Source organism: Alligator sinensis, unplaced genomic scaffold (genome assembly GCF_000455745.1).
Source record: "Alligator sinensis unplaced genomic scaffold, ASM45574v1 scaffold427_1, whole genome shotgun sequence".
NCBI lineage: Eukaryota > Metazoa > Chordata > Crocodylia > Alligatoridae > Alligator > Alligator sinensis.
This window is the reverse complement of record NW_005843089.1, coordinates 236,957-252,910: the sequence shown is the minus strand read 5'-3', so window position 1 is coordinate 252,910 and position 15,954 is coordinate 236,957. Positions and strand designations below refer to the sequence as shown.

General features: G+C 40.7%; 2 protein-coding genes across 2 annotated transcripts; both read left to right on the top strand.

Moving 5' to 3' along the window:
- The first annotated feature begins 6,921 nt into the window (after positions 1-6,921).
- LOC102368410 (olfactory receptor 5V1-like) lies at positions 6,922-7,848 on the top strand. Its single transcript, XM_006037248.1, has one exon. It carries the CDS (start codon positions 6,922-6,924, stop codon positions 7,846-7,848), a length of 927 nt encoding a protein of 308 aa, XP_006037310.1.
- Positions 7,849-14,461: 6,613 nt separating this feature from the next.
- LOC102368167 (olfactory receptor 5V1-like) lies at positions 14,462-15,385 on the top strand. The gene has a single exon (XM_006037247.1). It carries the CDS (start codon positions 14,462-14,464, stop codon positions 15,383-15,385), a length of 924 nt encoding a protein of 307 aa, XP_006037309.1.
- The last annotated feature ends 569 nt before the right edge of the window (positions 15,386-15,954 follow it).

The window sequence follows — 15,954 nt, the reverse complement described above, 5'->3', positions numbered from 1 at the left end:
AGTGAGATACAGGCAGTCCTTAGACTTACAATGCAATTGGTTCCTGAAAACCGCATCTTAATTCAAATCACTGTAACTCGGAACCAATTTTCTCATAAGAAACAATGTTATAAATGGGGGATTGGCTCCTGAACCAAGGCTCAATACCCTATTTTTACTAAAAATACCCCAGAATTTTGTACTTGATCAATTATAGATGAGTAATATAGCTACATTAATGTATGTATATTGTAAATAGCAATCATATTGATTTGGAAGGACTTCTTTGATGTGACTTTGCTGGACTTTTTGAAAGGCTCTTGGTTGGACTTTTTGAAGGGTTCTTGGCTGGAGTCTTCTCCGGAGTCTTGGCTGCAGGTTTTTCTGGAGTCTTGTCTGCTTTCTTAAAGAAAGCGTCCAAGGAAGTTTGGACAGATGTTCTCCAAGGAGATGTGTGACACAGCAAACTTGTTCACTGGTGTGGCATTGCATCAGATCAAGCATTGTAAAGTCAAAACTGATGTCATAAAGTTGAAACAGGGTGTCAATTTATAAATATTGTAATTTCAAAATGTTGTAACTTGAAATGTTGTAAGTAGAGGACTGCCCGTACTATGAAAAAAAAAAACTTTCCAAAATTCATTAATTGTTAATGTTTCCCTTTGGGAAACCCAAAGGTTTCATTATAAAATTTTGAAAGGGAAATTTCTTGTTAAAATTCCTGTGGAGGCACATTTTAATTTTCCAGTAAATTGTATTAGAAAACTGCAGTGACAAAATAGGAGGCTTCCACAATGGGTTTCAAAAGAGGTCAGCCTTTCAAGATAATTCAAGTTGTGACATTTTCTAGTGAAGCCACTAGATGGTAGCAACAGTGTATGCGTGGGGACTGTGGATTACTCCCATATCCTCCATTCATCAAGAGCTGTTTCAGATCTCACTACTTCACAGAGAAGGGTAAAGGACATATCTGTGGGGCCAGCAGGAGAAGATATAAGAAGAAACCTGACTCTGGAGACATTTGGATTATAGGCTAATAAAATGTAATGCCTTACAAGAAAATGCCCTCATCACTAAACTATAATGACCATGTTCTTTAATGAAAATAGCCCTGAATGCTGGACTCATTTCTCTCAGGGTGTTAGGCATTGTCACAGCATGGTGGATCAAACCTCTGGCACTTATATGGTGTCTCTAGATGCACAGTTAGAAAATAAAAACAACATAAAAACATGTTCAAGACATGGACTTTGCCCCCACACTGTACCTGTGGCATATTAATGGGGGGGGGGCATGACTGGTTGTAGGAAGTAGTTAGGTGTGCATAGGTAAGAAAGGCACCAGAGAGAGATGACTGAGGAGATTAGCTACAGTTAGGCTTGCTGTAGAGACCAGGGAAGGAGGCATGGGCTAGATTAGGAACCAGAAGGTCATCTGAGGGCATGGGAGGGTGAAAGGCAGGGTGCTGGCCCATACAGTGGTTTACAGTCTGAAGTTCCCTTGGGAAAAGTTGGGGCAGCTAATATAGGTGGTACAGCACTGCTTGACCCTCCCTCAAACTATCTGGCTCCATCAGTGGTGGCATCAGCCTTTTCAGCATTGGACAGCCTGCATGCAAACCCCTTTGAGGTGAGCCTGAAAGTCAGGCTTGGCTGTAGGCCTACTGAGATCCTGCTAGCCAGACTTTGCCTATGGATGAGCTCAAACTCTAGCTGTCCACAATATGCCTGATAGTGGGGAAAGGACAATTTGGTCATCTAGAGCAACAGAATTTTAAACCCCCTCTCCTTCCCCTCTGCTTTAGCGTGCAGGCCTGGGGCCAGCATCTGGCCATGTCTCCACCCCCTCTGCTCAAGTTGGGAGTGGGTAAAAACTTGGCACAAGCTGCTGCACCTCTACCAGGCAGACCCTGACTAAAGTCCTGGGTTGGGGGAGGGGGCTTAAAGCCTCATTCTGCCTGCCTGGCCCAAGAATCTGGCCACCCCACTTCTTCCACTCCAGTGGCAAGTGGGGGGAAAGCGTGGCAGCAAATGCTCTGCCCCTAGCAGACAGGCTTGGCTGCAGTCTGGAGCCAGGTTTCCTACCCCATCCCCTTCTCAGCCAACCAGAGCAAGGATAGTGCTCTGGCTAGTGAGTAGAGGGGCAGGGCCAACCCTGCTCTCTGTAGCAGACAGCCCAGCCCAGGGCTGCAAAGCATCCTGGGATGCTGGGGGACTGATGGTTAACTTGAACCAGGAAGGGGTCTAAATTGGCTTGACCTAAATCAGTTAAGTCTGATACTACATTCAACCAGGTTTGTCTTAAACTGCTTTCAAAATGGCCAAAACTGGTTTATGCGCACTGAACTTCTGATCTGTTACAGGTTCAAACTAATTTCTGATCGCTTAAACCTGTTTATGCGTAATTTCTGTCCCTAGCCATACAGGGAAACCAAAGAAGCTTGGAAAGTTTGTACTAGGAACTCAAATACTGACAGGAGATATGCTTCTTGTCTATTAAAATATTAATGAAGGGGTCATAAAATCCAAGGGAGGGAGGAATGCTTTCATAGTGAAGGGCAGTGTAGCTATAAGAGGAAGTGGGCATAAAAAGGAAAGCACTCTATTTAGGCTGGAAATCTGAAGCAAGTTTCTAATCAGGGGTTTGTGGTACTGGGATGACCTCCCACAAGGAGCAGTGAAAAGAAAAAGAAGCCTTTTTAAGATGGAGTGTTATCACTTTATTAAAGGGTTAATATGCTGTGATAGAAAACTCAGTCCTATGTGCTCCATACCTATTACCAATACTACTTTGCATTATATAAGAATCTGATCCTCTGATCCTCTTGTGTGTATAATTTTGTAACACTGACAATGTTATAAGGCATAGCTTGGGTTGATGAGGTCATTCCCACCCCCACCCCCCCCACACCAGAGCATCAGTAACAAATGCTCTAGGGTAAAATATCTCAATGGATGTTAACATAGGTATAAGTATAAAGCATCATTAGTACAGAACACATTGTGAATCTTGTCGCATTCATCACATCAGTTTCTCTTGCCAGTAAGTATATCTAATTTGTTTTTCTCTGAAAAAGTTTTCAAATGTATATTAAAAACCAGAGAACCTTTAAAATGCAATTATGCAAAATGCAACTAAACAGCCCTATAAAAAAATTAAGTAAAATTGAACTGGGACTGAGAATAACATCGAACGAGTGTATATGATTGCCTGAAAATCTCTGGAAACTGTAATATTTTGATATTTTGAGGCAAAGCTTCTCAAAGAGGGGCATTTTAAGGCAAAAAGCTACTGAAAAAAACAGCTTATGGTATTCTAAAGAAAATGAATAAAATAAGGAATGCAACAGTCTTTTTCTTTTTGTGATTCTTTTCTATGAAAAGCCATTTCATTCAGCAACCCCCACCCTCCCAACTTTTATTAATACAGTTCAGTCATCTCTAATTTCATCATGCATACTGACAAATTTAGTATGTGTGGACATAATTATACCGGCTAGAGTTTAACTGGAATAAATCTGTTAGAGCGAAACTGAACTTGTATTAGATACCTACTTACTGCAAAAACACATACAGTGCTTTATGTCAGCTAAGGATCAGGTCTCAGGCACAAGTTTTGTTATATAAATTTTCCCTCTTAAATTTATATTTTTCTTTGTTTTTTGAACATGGAGATCTGTTTGAGTCTCTGTGTGAGACAAGGAAACTGTTATATTTAATTGGACAATTGTATAATTAGGACAGATGTTAGAAAAGCTTTCAAGCATGAAGTTCAGTAATCACTGGGTTCAACAAATGCAGGCATACAGTGAAGGAGAAGAACTAAACAATACGTCTTATTGTGGAGCAGTTGGCAACCTCTGCAAACCCTTTGGTCCTCTCTAGCTGTTGTTCCATAAACAAGGGACTATCTTCCAATTCCCTCAGTCTCCTGTTAAGGAGCATTTCTAAATTATTACTTCTGTCACTACACAAAGTGCCCTTCTTCAGGTCTGCGATATAAGGCTGTTTGCAGATGTGGGGGGAAAAAAACCCCCAAAACTGGAGCTTTATTTTCAGCTCGGTGAACACCTGTGCTGACTGCAGTGCATGCCAACAAGAGGCATTGCATTAGTTTGACCCGGCTTGCCCAAAGTCTGTATTAATTGGGTACTTCAGCAGGGCTTTTTGGCACTTTTATCTAATACCTAATTGAATCAGCTATTTGATGAAAATGCCAAGAAGCCCTGATAAAGCATCCTATCTATACAGACACTGGGGAGCTGGGTTAAACTAGTGCACTTCCACTTCTGGTAAAGGACAGTTTTGGGTTTTTTTGGTTTTTCACATCTGTCAATGCCCTTAAAAATATTACCAAAAAAGATAGACCACTAAAATGGGTAAGGGAAAACAGAACTCTTCTTATAAAAGAAAATTAAAGGAGCTTGACTCAGTTTAGGAAAAGTGAGACTAAGAAGAGATATAAGCACCTTATGCAATTACATAAATAGGAAGAATGTTAAGGAAGGTGATGGGCAGACAAGGTTCTTTGGGTAAATGTGATTTTTTTTTTTTATTCAACCAACTAAATAGTTGTAAAATTTGTTCTTTGCAAGCTTATGGGTACACATACCCTTCTTCAGGCAGACTCTCCCTGTGCCTGAAGAAGGTTGTTTGTACCTGAAAGCTTGCAAAGAACAATTTTATCCAACTATTTAGTTGGTCTAATAAAAGATATCACAATTACCAAAAGAACCTTGTCCGCCTATGTCCTTAGACCAAAACAACGACAACCAACACCCCTGAAAGGAAGGTGATGAGATTTTTAGACAAAAAAACAAGATCAGCACAAGATTAAATGGACTGGATAATAGAAGATATGCAAAGTGGTTGAGCAAGAAACCTACATACTATTAAGATCAATTGGATAATTTTATTAAAGGAATGGTATGATAGGACAAGAATTTCTGCCTCCTCAAGCAGAATATGAGACATGCAGTCATGTAATTGCTGTCACCAGGTCCGACTATAAAGATAGCATGGTTGTATGGAGGGAATCTGGTAACCACATGGTTGCTAGTTGTGGCCAAGAAAGACCTTTTCCCCCTTCATGAGTGCTAATGGCATCTGTGGGTTTTAGTATTTTTGTTTGTGTCTTGTCTTGTTTTACTTTGTTTTTTGGGTTTTTTTTCCCTTTCTTGAGACATTGGGATTTTAGGCTGAGGGGTGAGGGAGGTTGATTGATGTATACTGTTTCTCCCACTGGTACTACAAGACACAAGGTTTCTTGTAAGAGGGTCTTATTTTCCCTCTTAGGGTCAGACCAATGATCAGATTCAGGTCTGATGAAGGAATGTGGATCTTAATTCAGATCAGCATGGACTGGAGGAAATGGAGGTTTGCCTTCCTGTGTAACATGAGGCAAAATGTCCTTTTCCTATCATCTGAGCATTAACTTACTTCCTTATTGCTGAAAGTAGTAGACCATTGGCCATGCCCTTGTCTCCCTTGTCTTGATGCCTCAAGAAGCCACTTCAAATCTTATGTTCCCATGTTAATACTCATTTCTTCCTCTTCCTCTCTGTATCTGTCTCCATTCACACTCATCTAACTGTTGACCAATTGATTGACTGAATCATCTATCTATTGCTGCCTGTGTGCCTGTCTGTCAACTATGTTTCAGTTTGTTTTCATTCTGTCTCAGAGAGGTTTCTAGTGGCCTGGTCCAAGGTCATTGTACCTTATACAAAATCTCCCATTCACTTCAAAAGATTTTGGATATGTATATGAGAACCATTCATTCTAGCTGAAGGTAAAACAGATTGAGATTGGAACAGCAGGGTTGACTGCCTTCTCTATTAAATTTCACAAGCTCAAGTATAGCAGTGAGTAGGTCACTTAACTTCCCTGTGCTTTATTTCCCCAAGGGGATATTGAGCTGTACTTCTTTTGTCTTTTGGATTCAGTCTGAGGAATGAAAAACACTGTGTAAAGGCTAAGTATTACTACAAGAACTCTGTTATCACAGTATCTGAGTGTCTCCAACACTCCCCTAAAAAATCCTATGTTGTAGTAGTAGGTTTCAAGAAAAATATTCAAATAAATCTTTTTTTAACATATAACCTACACCTTTTCTTCCAGAACCAGCTGGGGAAGACTTGGGTGCACACTATATGCAAGGAAAAGGGCTCCATGGGTCTGAAAATGTGTATGGGGAAGGGACACAGTGGTGGCAATATTAAATGCCACAGTTCTGGGACCCACGGCAATTAATGCTGCCACTGTTCCCTCCTTTCCCTCACCCCATGTCAAATTTCTGGACTTGTGGGGAGCTCTCCTCCCCAACCACACATTAGACTGGGATGTTGTATGGGGTTGGTCTATGACTGGACTTGGTGCACTGGATACAACTCAGCAAATTACCCCAGACCCAACACGTGGAACCTGAGCCAGTGCACAATCTGCGACTCAGAGCGTGGCCTCCTATTCAGTACATACAATCAGACCCATCATGCTGTCCCAGAGCTGGTGTGCTGGATCAAGCCCCAGCACACAGACGGAGGTTCAGCATGCTGGATTCGGCCCTGCCACATGGCCCTGGTGCAGCCATCCTGGATTGGGCCCCGCTGCACAGCATGTCAGATTGGGCAAGACCCAATGGGTAGCCCCTAGCCCTAGTGAGCTGCACCCATCCCTAATGTGTGGCCCCAGCCTCAGTGCATGGCCCCCAGCCTGAGGGACCCCAGAACTCTGGTACTTACCCAACCTCCAAAGTCATATATATATATTTCCTTCTTGGGCCTTTCGAAAAATATGTTATGTGATATAGTTGGGGATGTGTTATATGCAAGAAAATTTGGTTTATATTAATTTTATATGCTTATTGGTACTACTTAAATTGGCTTAACAATTTTATTTATTATCCACCTCTTCACATGGCAGAAATACCCATTCAAGTTAACACATGGATATAAGAAACCAAACCACCTTGGTGGAGTTCATAGTCTTGGGATTTGCTAGCCTTCAGCAAATCCAGCTGTTGATTTTCACTGGACTTTTGCTTATTTACCTCTTCACACTCCTGGGGAACATCGTCATTATGATTGTTTCTTTGCTGGACCAAAATCTTCATACCCCCATGTATTTTTTCCTTGGCAACCTCTCCTTCCTGGATATCTGCTATACTACCACCACCATCCCTCAGATGTTGGTTCACCTCCTCTCAAAAAGGACCAACATTTCTTACATGGGCTGTGTGGTGCAGCTGTACTTCTTCTTCTCCTTTGTGGGCACAGAATGCCTCCTGCTGGCAGCAATGGCCTTCGATCGCTATGTTGCAATTTGCAACCTGCTACGTTACACGGTAGTCATAAGGAAAAGCATTTGCTTGCTGCTGGCAGCTGCTTCCTGGTTAAGTGGTTTCCTGAACTCTGCAGTACACACCACCTTTGCCTTCCAGCTACCCTTCTGTGGGAACAACCGCTTGGACTACTTCTACTGTGATATCCCACCACTGCTTGAGCTGTCGTGTGGGGACACCTCTCTCAACAAAATCCTGCTCCTCTCCATTGGTCTGTTCATTGCCTGGACACCCTTTTTCTGCATCCTTCTGTCATACACCTATATCCTCTCAACCATACTGAAAATCCCTTCCTCGCAAGGGAAGAGGAGAGCATTCTCCACCTGTTCATCCCATCTCACTGTGGTCATCCTCTACTATGGAAGCTCTATCTTCACTTACCTGAGACCCAGGTCAAGCTACACACCAGGCAGTGCCAAGCAGATCTCAGTGTTGTATAGTACCTTGACACCAATGTTAAACCCCATCATTTATACCCTGCGGAACAAAGATGTGAAGGAAGCCTTGAGAAAACTCATATATCAGCTGTGAATTAATGTTTTCTCTCTGTTACTCCTTTACTTCTTGGACTGTTGTTATTCCTCTCCCTTGTCATCATCTACTTAACAATTATCAGAGTAGTTTTTCCCAGTCTGTTTTTCTTCCTCTACTGATGATGCTATTTCTTCTTCCCCTTTGTCAACATCTTTGGTTTGTTCATCAGTTTGTGCTGTCTCTGTTTCTTTTCTTCATGATTGCAATCTCCATCTTTTGCTGCAACAGTCTTTACCATCTTTTGCTCATCTTCTTCCTCAGAATAATTATTTTCATTGCCTAATTCTTCTTCTTTCTTTATCATCTCTGCTTTTTCTGTTGCTGCTAGTTTTTCCCCATTTTACCCTTCTCTTCTTATTCTTCTCCCTCCTCCTCTTTCCTCTTCACCAAACAATTATAAATATATTATAGTGTGAAAACATAAACAATAGCAAACTAAAATTTAGATTTTTCCTGGTGTTACATTTTGAGGGATGGTGAGAATAAAGTTATCTATCAAGGTCTGTGTGTGTGCATCTACATATATATGTATGTATCATTGGGTATGCTACTTTTTAGAGCAAGGATTCTCAACAAAATGCAACTAAACAGCCCTACAAAAAAATTAAGTAAAATTGGACTGGGAACTGACAATTACATTGAACGAGTGTCTATGATTGCCTGAAAATCTCTGAAAACTGTAATATTTTGATATTTTGAGGTAAAGCTTCTCAAAGAGGGGCATTTTAAGGCAAAAAGCTACTGAAAAAAACAGCTTAAGGTATTTGAGGTGCTCTGAGATACTTTAAAGGATGCTGTGGAGTGGTGTGCAAACATGATTTGCAAGATAAACCCAGAGATTTGAAATAGAAATCTATACCTGTAGTCTTTCTGAGTTCTTTGCAACAGAAAACCTGTTCCATTATTTTTCTGTACTAAAAAACTAGGAAAAAAAGAGCTGCCAATTTTCAAGGAGTTCCTTGAGTCTATCCCAGGGTGCCTTGAGTCTGAAAAAGGATGAAAATCACTTTACTGGGCTATTAGTGGAAGAGGCATGAGGATTTTCCTGTTTGCTCAGCATCAAGTACTCACTAGATGTGGATTTTTTGTGACTTAAGTTTAAAAGTGTACAATTTTATGCATATTATTCAGAAATTATTTTCCTTTCTGGGTCCTAGTACAAGGCTCTGAGCATGAAAACTAGCTACACAAGTGGAAACAGCATCCAAATTGTATGAAAGTTTCATTAAGGCCTGGAAAGTGAGCAAGAATTTGGTACTTCATCTGTCCCTCAATAGTTTAACATGCACATATCTCTCTACTATACCTTTCCTTATGGGTAGGAGTTCAGAAGTGCTATTTTCCTCATTTTGAAAATGCAAGAGTTGAGCCATAGAGGTCCTAATATTTAAAGGGTTGTAGGCACATAAAGATGGATATAAATACCCACCAGGTTCTGAAAAGTGCCCTAGTTGCTAAAGTTCTACTAATTTATCTTTGAAGATCTCAGCCTCATTTTTCATATCATTTTTTTACTTCTGTTCTGTTGTTCCTACTTGTCATATTAAAATGAACTATTCTACAGTATCTGCCCTATATGAAAGAATCATACTAATAACATTTTCTTGTTGAATAATTAATGTCAATGCAAACATAATGATTTCCTTCCTCTCCTATCCCACGAAATGGTAAGCTTCTAGGATTTCAGAGACCATCACATACAGATAAAGTATGCCTGTAGATTTCAAAGTATATCAGACTCTTCCGTCTGCATTTTTTTGCAAAGAATGCCTCAAAAAATCAGTGAGGTAAATAACTAATGTGTCTATTTCCTGTTTTTTAATCTGATTGATAACATAATTTCAAAAAGGATTTTTCCCCATTTGTTTATTTCTTATGACTCTCTTGGGTAAGCCATCCTTTTATCCACCTTTCAAATCAGTCAAACCAAGACACAGAGAGAGAAGAGAAGATCTTCTATTGCTACCATAAATCTGTTTGAATATTTTTGTGGAAGTTATTGGTGGTAATGTAATCTAGAAGACAATATATTTTAGGGTGGGATTTTTAAAAACAGTCAGTGACAATGGGAACAAAAGTATCATGGAAAATCATTAAAATGATTGTCTCAATTAAAGATTTTTTTTTTGCCAAAATCTAGCTGATCTAATAAAAGATATCCCCTCTACCACAAGTTCTGATTCCTTTTGCCTCTAAACCAATACAGCTACAACCTGAAAACCTGACACATGGAAAATATAGGATTTGTGGTCCTAACTCATGCACTTCTTAAAATGCCATTATTGATCCCCAGGTCTACTTCCATCTTTATGTAAAAGTTGATCCCCAGGTCTACTTCTATCCATTTCTAAAAGTTTTTATGCATTGACTGGAATTTTCTGGAGTTAAGAACCAAGAAGGTCAGTGTAACTGTTCATTAAGTCTAGTGCCATACCCTTAATATACATCTGCCAGATGCCACAACTGATGGTGAAGTAAAAGAAGAGAGAGTTACAGAAGATACGCTTTTGCTGGAATATAGGTTATGGATTTGTGAGCTCCAACTCTATGCCCCCCCATCTGAGGACATCCCACCCACCTGCTTGTGCTAACCCTTTCTTTCTTTACCTGCCACACCTTGATATTAGGCCTGTGCGAGGCTTCAGACCGTGTGTCGGATCTGGAGAAGATTCAGATGCTTTGGACAACAAAGCGTCATTTCCATATTGAAGTGCTGGCTTTTTTAGGCTTCAGCCAAATCAAAGTGGAAAACCGATCCAGAGCTCCGGATTGGATCACTGGCATCTGAAGCACCCGGTTCTGAAGCCAAATCGAATAGATGCCTATTCGCACAGGCCTACTTGATATTATCTATCTGCTAATTAGGGAGGCTTCCCCCAGAATCTGTAATTGGGCTTAGTGAGTCCTAGCTTGGATCATCTAATACACACACCACGTCTGAAACTGGGAAACCACTCCTTAGGTGTCCTTTCATGTCTATGATCCAGAATGCTCACAAGCCCCCAGGTATCATCTGAGTTGCCTCACTGCTGCCTTTTCAGCCTGGATGCATAAGAGCAGGAGTGGATAGATGGGGCAGGTTCAGGGTGAGGCAGCAGGAGGGTTCACCTCAGATACATCGAGGAAGTTGTGTAGACATAACTTAAAAGAGTTTAAAGGCCCTTGAGTATCTCTAACTATCAGGGAAATGAGGTACTGGAACAGCCTTCAAAAGAAGTAGTGAGATCCTAGTTTTAAATTGAACTTTATTATTTTTATTAGTGGTATAATATGCTGTGGTGGCCTGTGATAGTGAGGACTTGAACTCACTAATTTAGTCCTATGTGTTCTACACCTATGACTTGTGCTGACTTGCACCACAGGATGTTCTGACTCTTACACAAAACCATTATTTATTCATAATTTTATAATACTGACCATGTGCAGGAAACTGTTTGGACTGATTATGTCATCCTTCCCACTGCCTCACAAGAGCGGGATTTAGAAAAGATGCTCTAGGGAAAAATATCCCAATGGATGTAAGCATAGATAAATATAGGCATAAAGCAGTGATAATACACCATTGTGAATTTTGCTGAATTCATTACATCAATTTCTCTCACTGGTAAGTAAAGTTGATTACTTTCTTTCTGTAAAAATGTTTTCCTTCTCCTATTGAAAACCCAAATTCCTCAGAACTGAATTTTCAACCAAAAGCTACTCTTCTCTCCAAACACTTTCTCCGATTAATTGACAATAATTTTACTGATCTATTTAGTAAAGTTTAGTATTTCTGGAAATAATTGCCCAGGGTAGTTTTTAACTGAAATCAATCATTTATAGCTCAACTGAATTTGATGCATCACATACCTTGGTAGTAAGCACGCACCTACAGTGATTTACATGGGGTAAGGATCTGGCCTTGGGTATGAGTTTTTTAGTATAATGTCACCTATTTAATCCTGGGCTGCTGCTGCTGCTTGTTGTTCTTTAAAGCTATTCAATTCAATTCAATTCTATTTCAATGTATTAAGGATTCTGGCTAAAAACCGTGCTCCTGAAAACAACATAACAGACATACAGCCGTAATATAAATGTAAGCATAAATAACAGAAATGCAAATATGATAATAAAATAGGGCCAGCCATTATAATAACATTATTTCTACTCCTAGAATTAACATAATCAAGTACAAATATAGTGATAAAGCAGATCATGAATCTATAAAAATGTTTGCATAGGTCCACAATTGAAACAGTAAAAAACAAATATAGTGATAAAGGTTATCAGTCATATCAACACTAAATGATGTTTAGCTCTGATCACTTCAGCCTTGTAAGCAAAAACTGCAAGATGGTTTACTAGATATGAAGCTGTTTGCTGGAGGAGCCATATTAATTTCTCTCTATTTATAGAGAAGTATGTCAATTTCTGCAAGAAAGGTGATAAATACTTTCTCATAGTTTCATAGTTTCTAGGGTCGGAAGGGACCTGAGCAGATCATCAAGTCCGACCCCCTGCCATGGCAGGAAAAAGTACTGGAGTCAAACGACCTCGGCAAGGTGTTCAAATAACCTCCTCTTAAAGACCCCCAGGGTAGGAGCCAGCACCACTTCTCTTGGAAGTTGGTTCCAGATCCTAGCCACCCTGACAGTGAAGTAGTTCCTCCTGATGTCTAGTCTGAATCTACCCTCTGCCAGCTTGTGACCGTTATTTCTTGTCACTCCTGGTAGTGCTCAGGGGAACAGGAACTCTCCCAATGCCTGCTGGTCCCCCCTGGCTAGTTTGTAAACAGACATTAGATCCCCCCTCGGCCTTCTCTTGTGGAGGCTGAACAGGTTCAGGTCCCATAGCCTCTCCTCGTAGGGTCTGCCCTGCTGGCCCCTGACCATGCGAGTGGCCCTCCTCTGGACCCGCTCCAAGTTTTCTACATCCCTCTTGAAGTGCGGCACCCAGAACTGGCTTTCCATCTTCAAGACATGGAAAAAGGAGTTTCTGTACAAACTGGTCAGCCTCACCTCAGTCTCTGGAAAGATCGTGGAACAGATCCTGAAGGAATCCATTTCTAAGCACTTGGAGGAGGAGAAGGTGATTAGTCAGCATGGGTTCACCAAGGTCATGTTTGACCAACCTGATTGCTTTCTATGACAAGATGACTGATTCTGTGGATGTGGGAAGAGCACTGGATATGATACATCTTGACTTTAGCAGGGCTTTTGATATGGTCTCCCACAATATTCTTTCAGGCAAGCTAAGGAAGTACGGGTTAGATGAATGGACTGTAAGGTGAACAGAAAACTTGCTGGGTTGTGGGGCTCAGAGGGTAGTAATTAAAAACTTATGTCTAGTTGGTAACCAGGATCAAGTGGAGTGGTCTAGGGGTTGGTCCTGGGGCTGGTTTTATTCAATATCTTCATCAATGACCTGGAAGATAGGATGGAGTGCACCCTCAGTAAGTTTGCAGATGACACCAAGCTGGGGGCAACAGTGGGTACACTGAAGGGTAGGATAGGATTCAGAGAGACCTTGACAAATTGGAGGACTGGCCCAAAAAGCTTTGCCACGGATGAGATAGTTGGGGCTGGTTTGATCAGGGGGTTGGACTAGATTATGTCCTGACATCCCTTTCCACCCTAATTTTCTACTGTTCTAATTCTAAATGTGCCAGAGCTAATCATTCCTTAACTTAAAAAAAAATCCCCATATATATGTGTGTGTGTGTGTATGTATATGTATGTGTGTGTGTACATATACATATATATATATATATCTAGACACAGAGAGAGAGAGAGAGAGAGGCATTTCATTTTAATCATAGAAAAATGTGGATTTGGAGTTACTTTTTTATATCCAAAAATTGTTTAGGTTTTTAATCAGAAAAACCCAAGATCCCTGCTCATCACCTCTCACCTATTCATAAAGTTCTCTCACTTTTACCCTGCTTCTAAAGTTGTTCTGTCTGTGAAGTTTTCTTTCCTATCACCATTTTCTTCGACTGTATTTCCCTTAACCTATTTGACTGATGCTTAGCATATGAAAATATAGACTGAGAAAGCATTATAAGGTGTCCTAAAGATCTACATTATACTCAGTATGTTCCAATTACTTTCTTTCTGTCTCAATACAGTGCTAGTGACCTGAATGAAGAATCTGGATGAAGACCTTATGAAAGACTTGCATTCACTTCAAACAGTTTTGGGAAAGTAAAGAGCCATGACTCCTGGCTGAAGGGACAGTTGATTGTAATCAGGAGATGAGATGCTCAAAGACTTGCTCACAGACCCATGCTGTGGCAACAAGCCAATCACTTCAGTTCTCTCTGTCTGGTTTCCCCATGAGAATACTGAGCTCTACTACTTTTATACTTTAGCTTGAGTCTGCGATTGCAATCATTGTGTAAGGTCTAGGTATTATTGTATATCACCTTCATCATCACAGTATCTGTTTAAGATATGCCCCCCTCCCACTAGAAATCCTCTATGTTATGGTTTAATATACTTCAAGCTGACCATTCTAATACATATTTATCAAATCCAAAATTAGTATCAAGGGTTTATTTGCCCTCAAATCATTTGATACATATTTTATGAAATTCATCTTCCCATGGCAGAAATATAATGAAAGTTAACACATGGATATAAGAAACCAAACCACCTTGGTGGAGTTCATCATCCTGGGGATCAGCCTTCCACAGGTGCAACTCTTGCTTTTCAGTGCCTTTTTGTTTGCTTACCTCTTCACACTCCTGGGGAACATCTTCATTATCACTATTACTTTGCTGGAACAAAAACTTCACACCCCCATGTATTTTTTCCTTGGCAACCTTGCTTTCCTGGATATCTGCTATACCACCACCACCATCCCTCAAATGTTGGTTCACCTCCTCTCAAAAAGGACCAACATTTCTTACATGGGCTGTGTGGTGCAGCTGTACTTCTTCTTCTCCTTTGTGGGCACAGAATGCCTCCTGCTGGCAGCAATGGCCTTCGATCGCTATGTTGCAATTTGCAACCCGCTACGTTACACGGTAGTTGTCAGCAAAAGTGTTTGCTTCCAGCTGGCAGCTGCTTCCTGGTTAAGTGGTTTCCTGAACTCTGCAGTACACACCACCTTTGCCTTCCAGCTACCCTTCTGTGGGAACAACCACTTGGACTACTTCTACTGCGATATCCCACCACTGCTTGAGCTGTCGTGTGGGGACACCTCTCTCAACAAAATCCTGCTCCTCACCATTGGTCTGTTCATTGCCTGGACACCCTTTTTCTGCATCCTTCTGTCATACACATATATCCTCTCAACTGTACTGAAAATCCCTTCCTCCCAAGGGAAGAGGAGAGCATTCTCCACCTGTTCCTCCCATCTCACTGTGGTCATCCTCTACTATGTAAGTTGTATTTTCACCTACCTAAGACCCAGTTCAAGCTACACACCCAGTACTGCCAGGGTGGTCTCAGCATTATATAGTATCTTGACACCAATGTTAAACCCCATCATTTATACTCTGCGGAACAAAGATGTAAAGACAGCTTTGAGAAATGTGCTGGAGAACATGTGAATGAATGTCATGCATTTCTTTTCCTTCCTCCGGTGTGCTATTCTTCTTCTCCCTTGTCATCAAAGAGGATCGCCATTTATTGTTGAGATCCAGCTGTAAATACCTTCCCTCCCCACCCCCACAATCTAATTTCCAAAGACTATATAGAGGGGCGATGCAAGTAGCCCTGGCCACTGCAAAATCATTCTCCCTGGCAATATCTCAGAACCTCTGGAAAACCCAGACCTTTTATCCATTATCATAGTATTTTTCCCCTTTCTGGCTGTCATCTTGTATTGATGAATATTCTACTTCCTATTCTTCATCCTTATTATTGTCATCATCATCATTTAGTTTTTCATTAGTTTGTTGTCTATTATTATTATTTCTCTCTATTTCAATTAGCAATCTCTACCTGTTGCTGCTATACTTTCCACCCCCTTATCTTAGTTAGCTTCTTCCTTAACCATATCTTTTTTACTGCCACGTACTTCTCCTTTCTTTATCATCCCTGCTTTTTTTCTGCTCCTGCTATATTTTTCTCCATTTTATCTCCTGTTCTTCTTAATCTTCCTCTTCCTGTCTCTCCT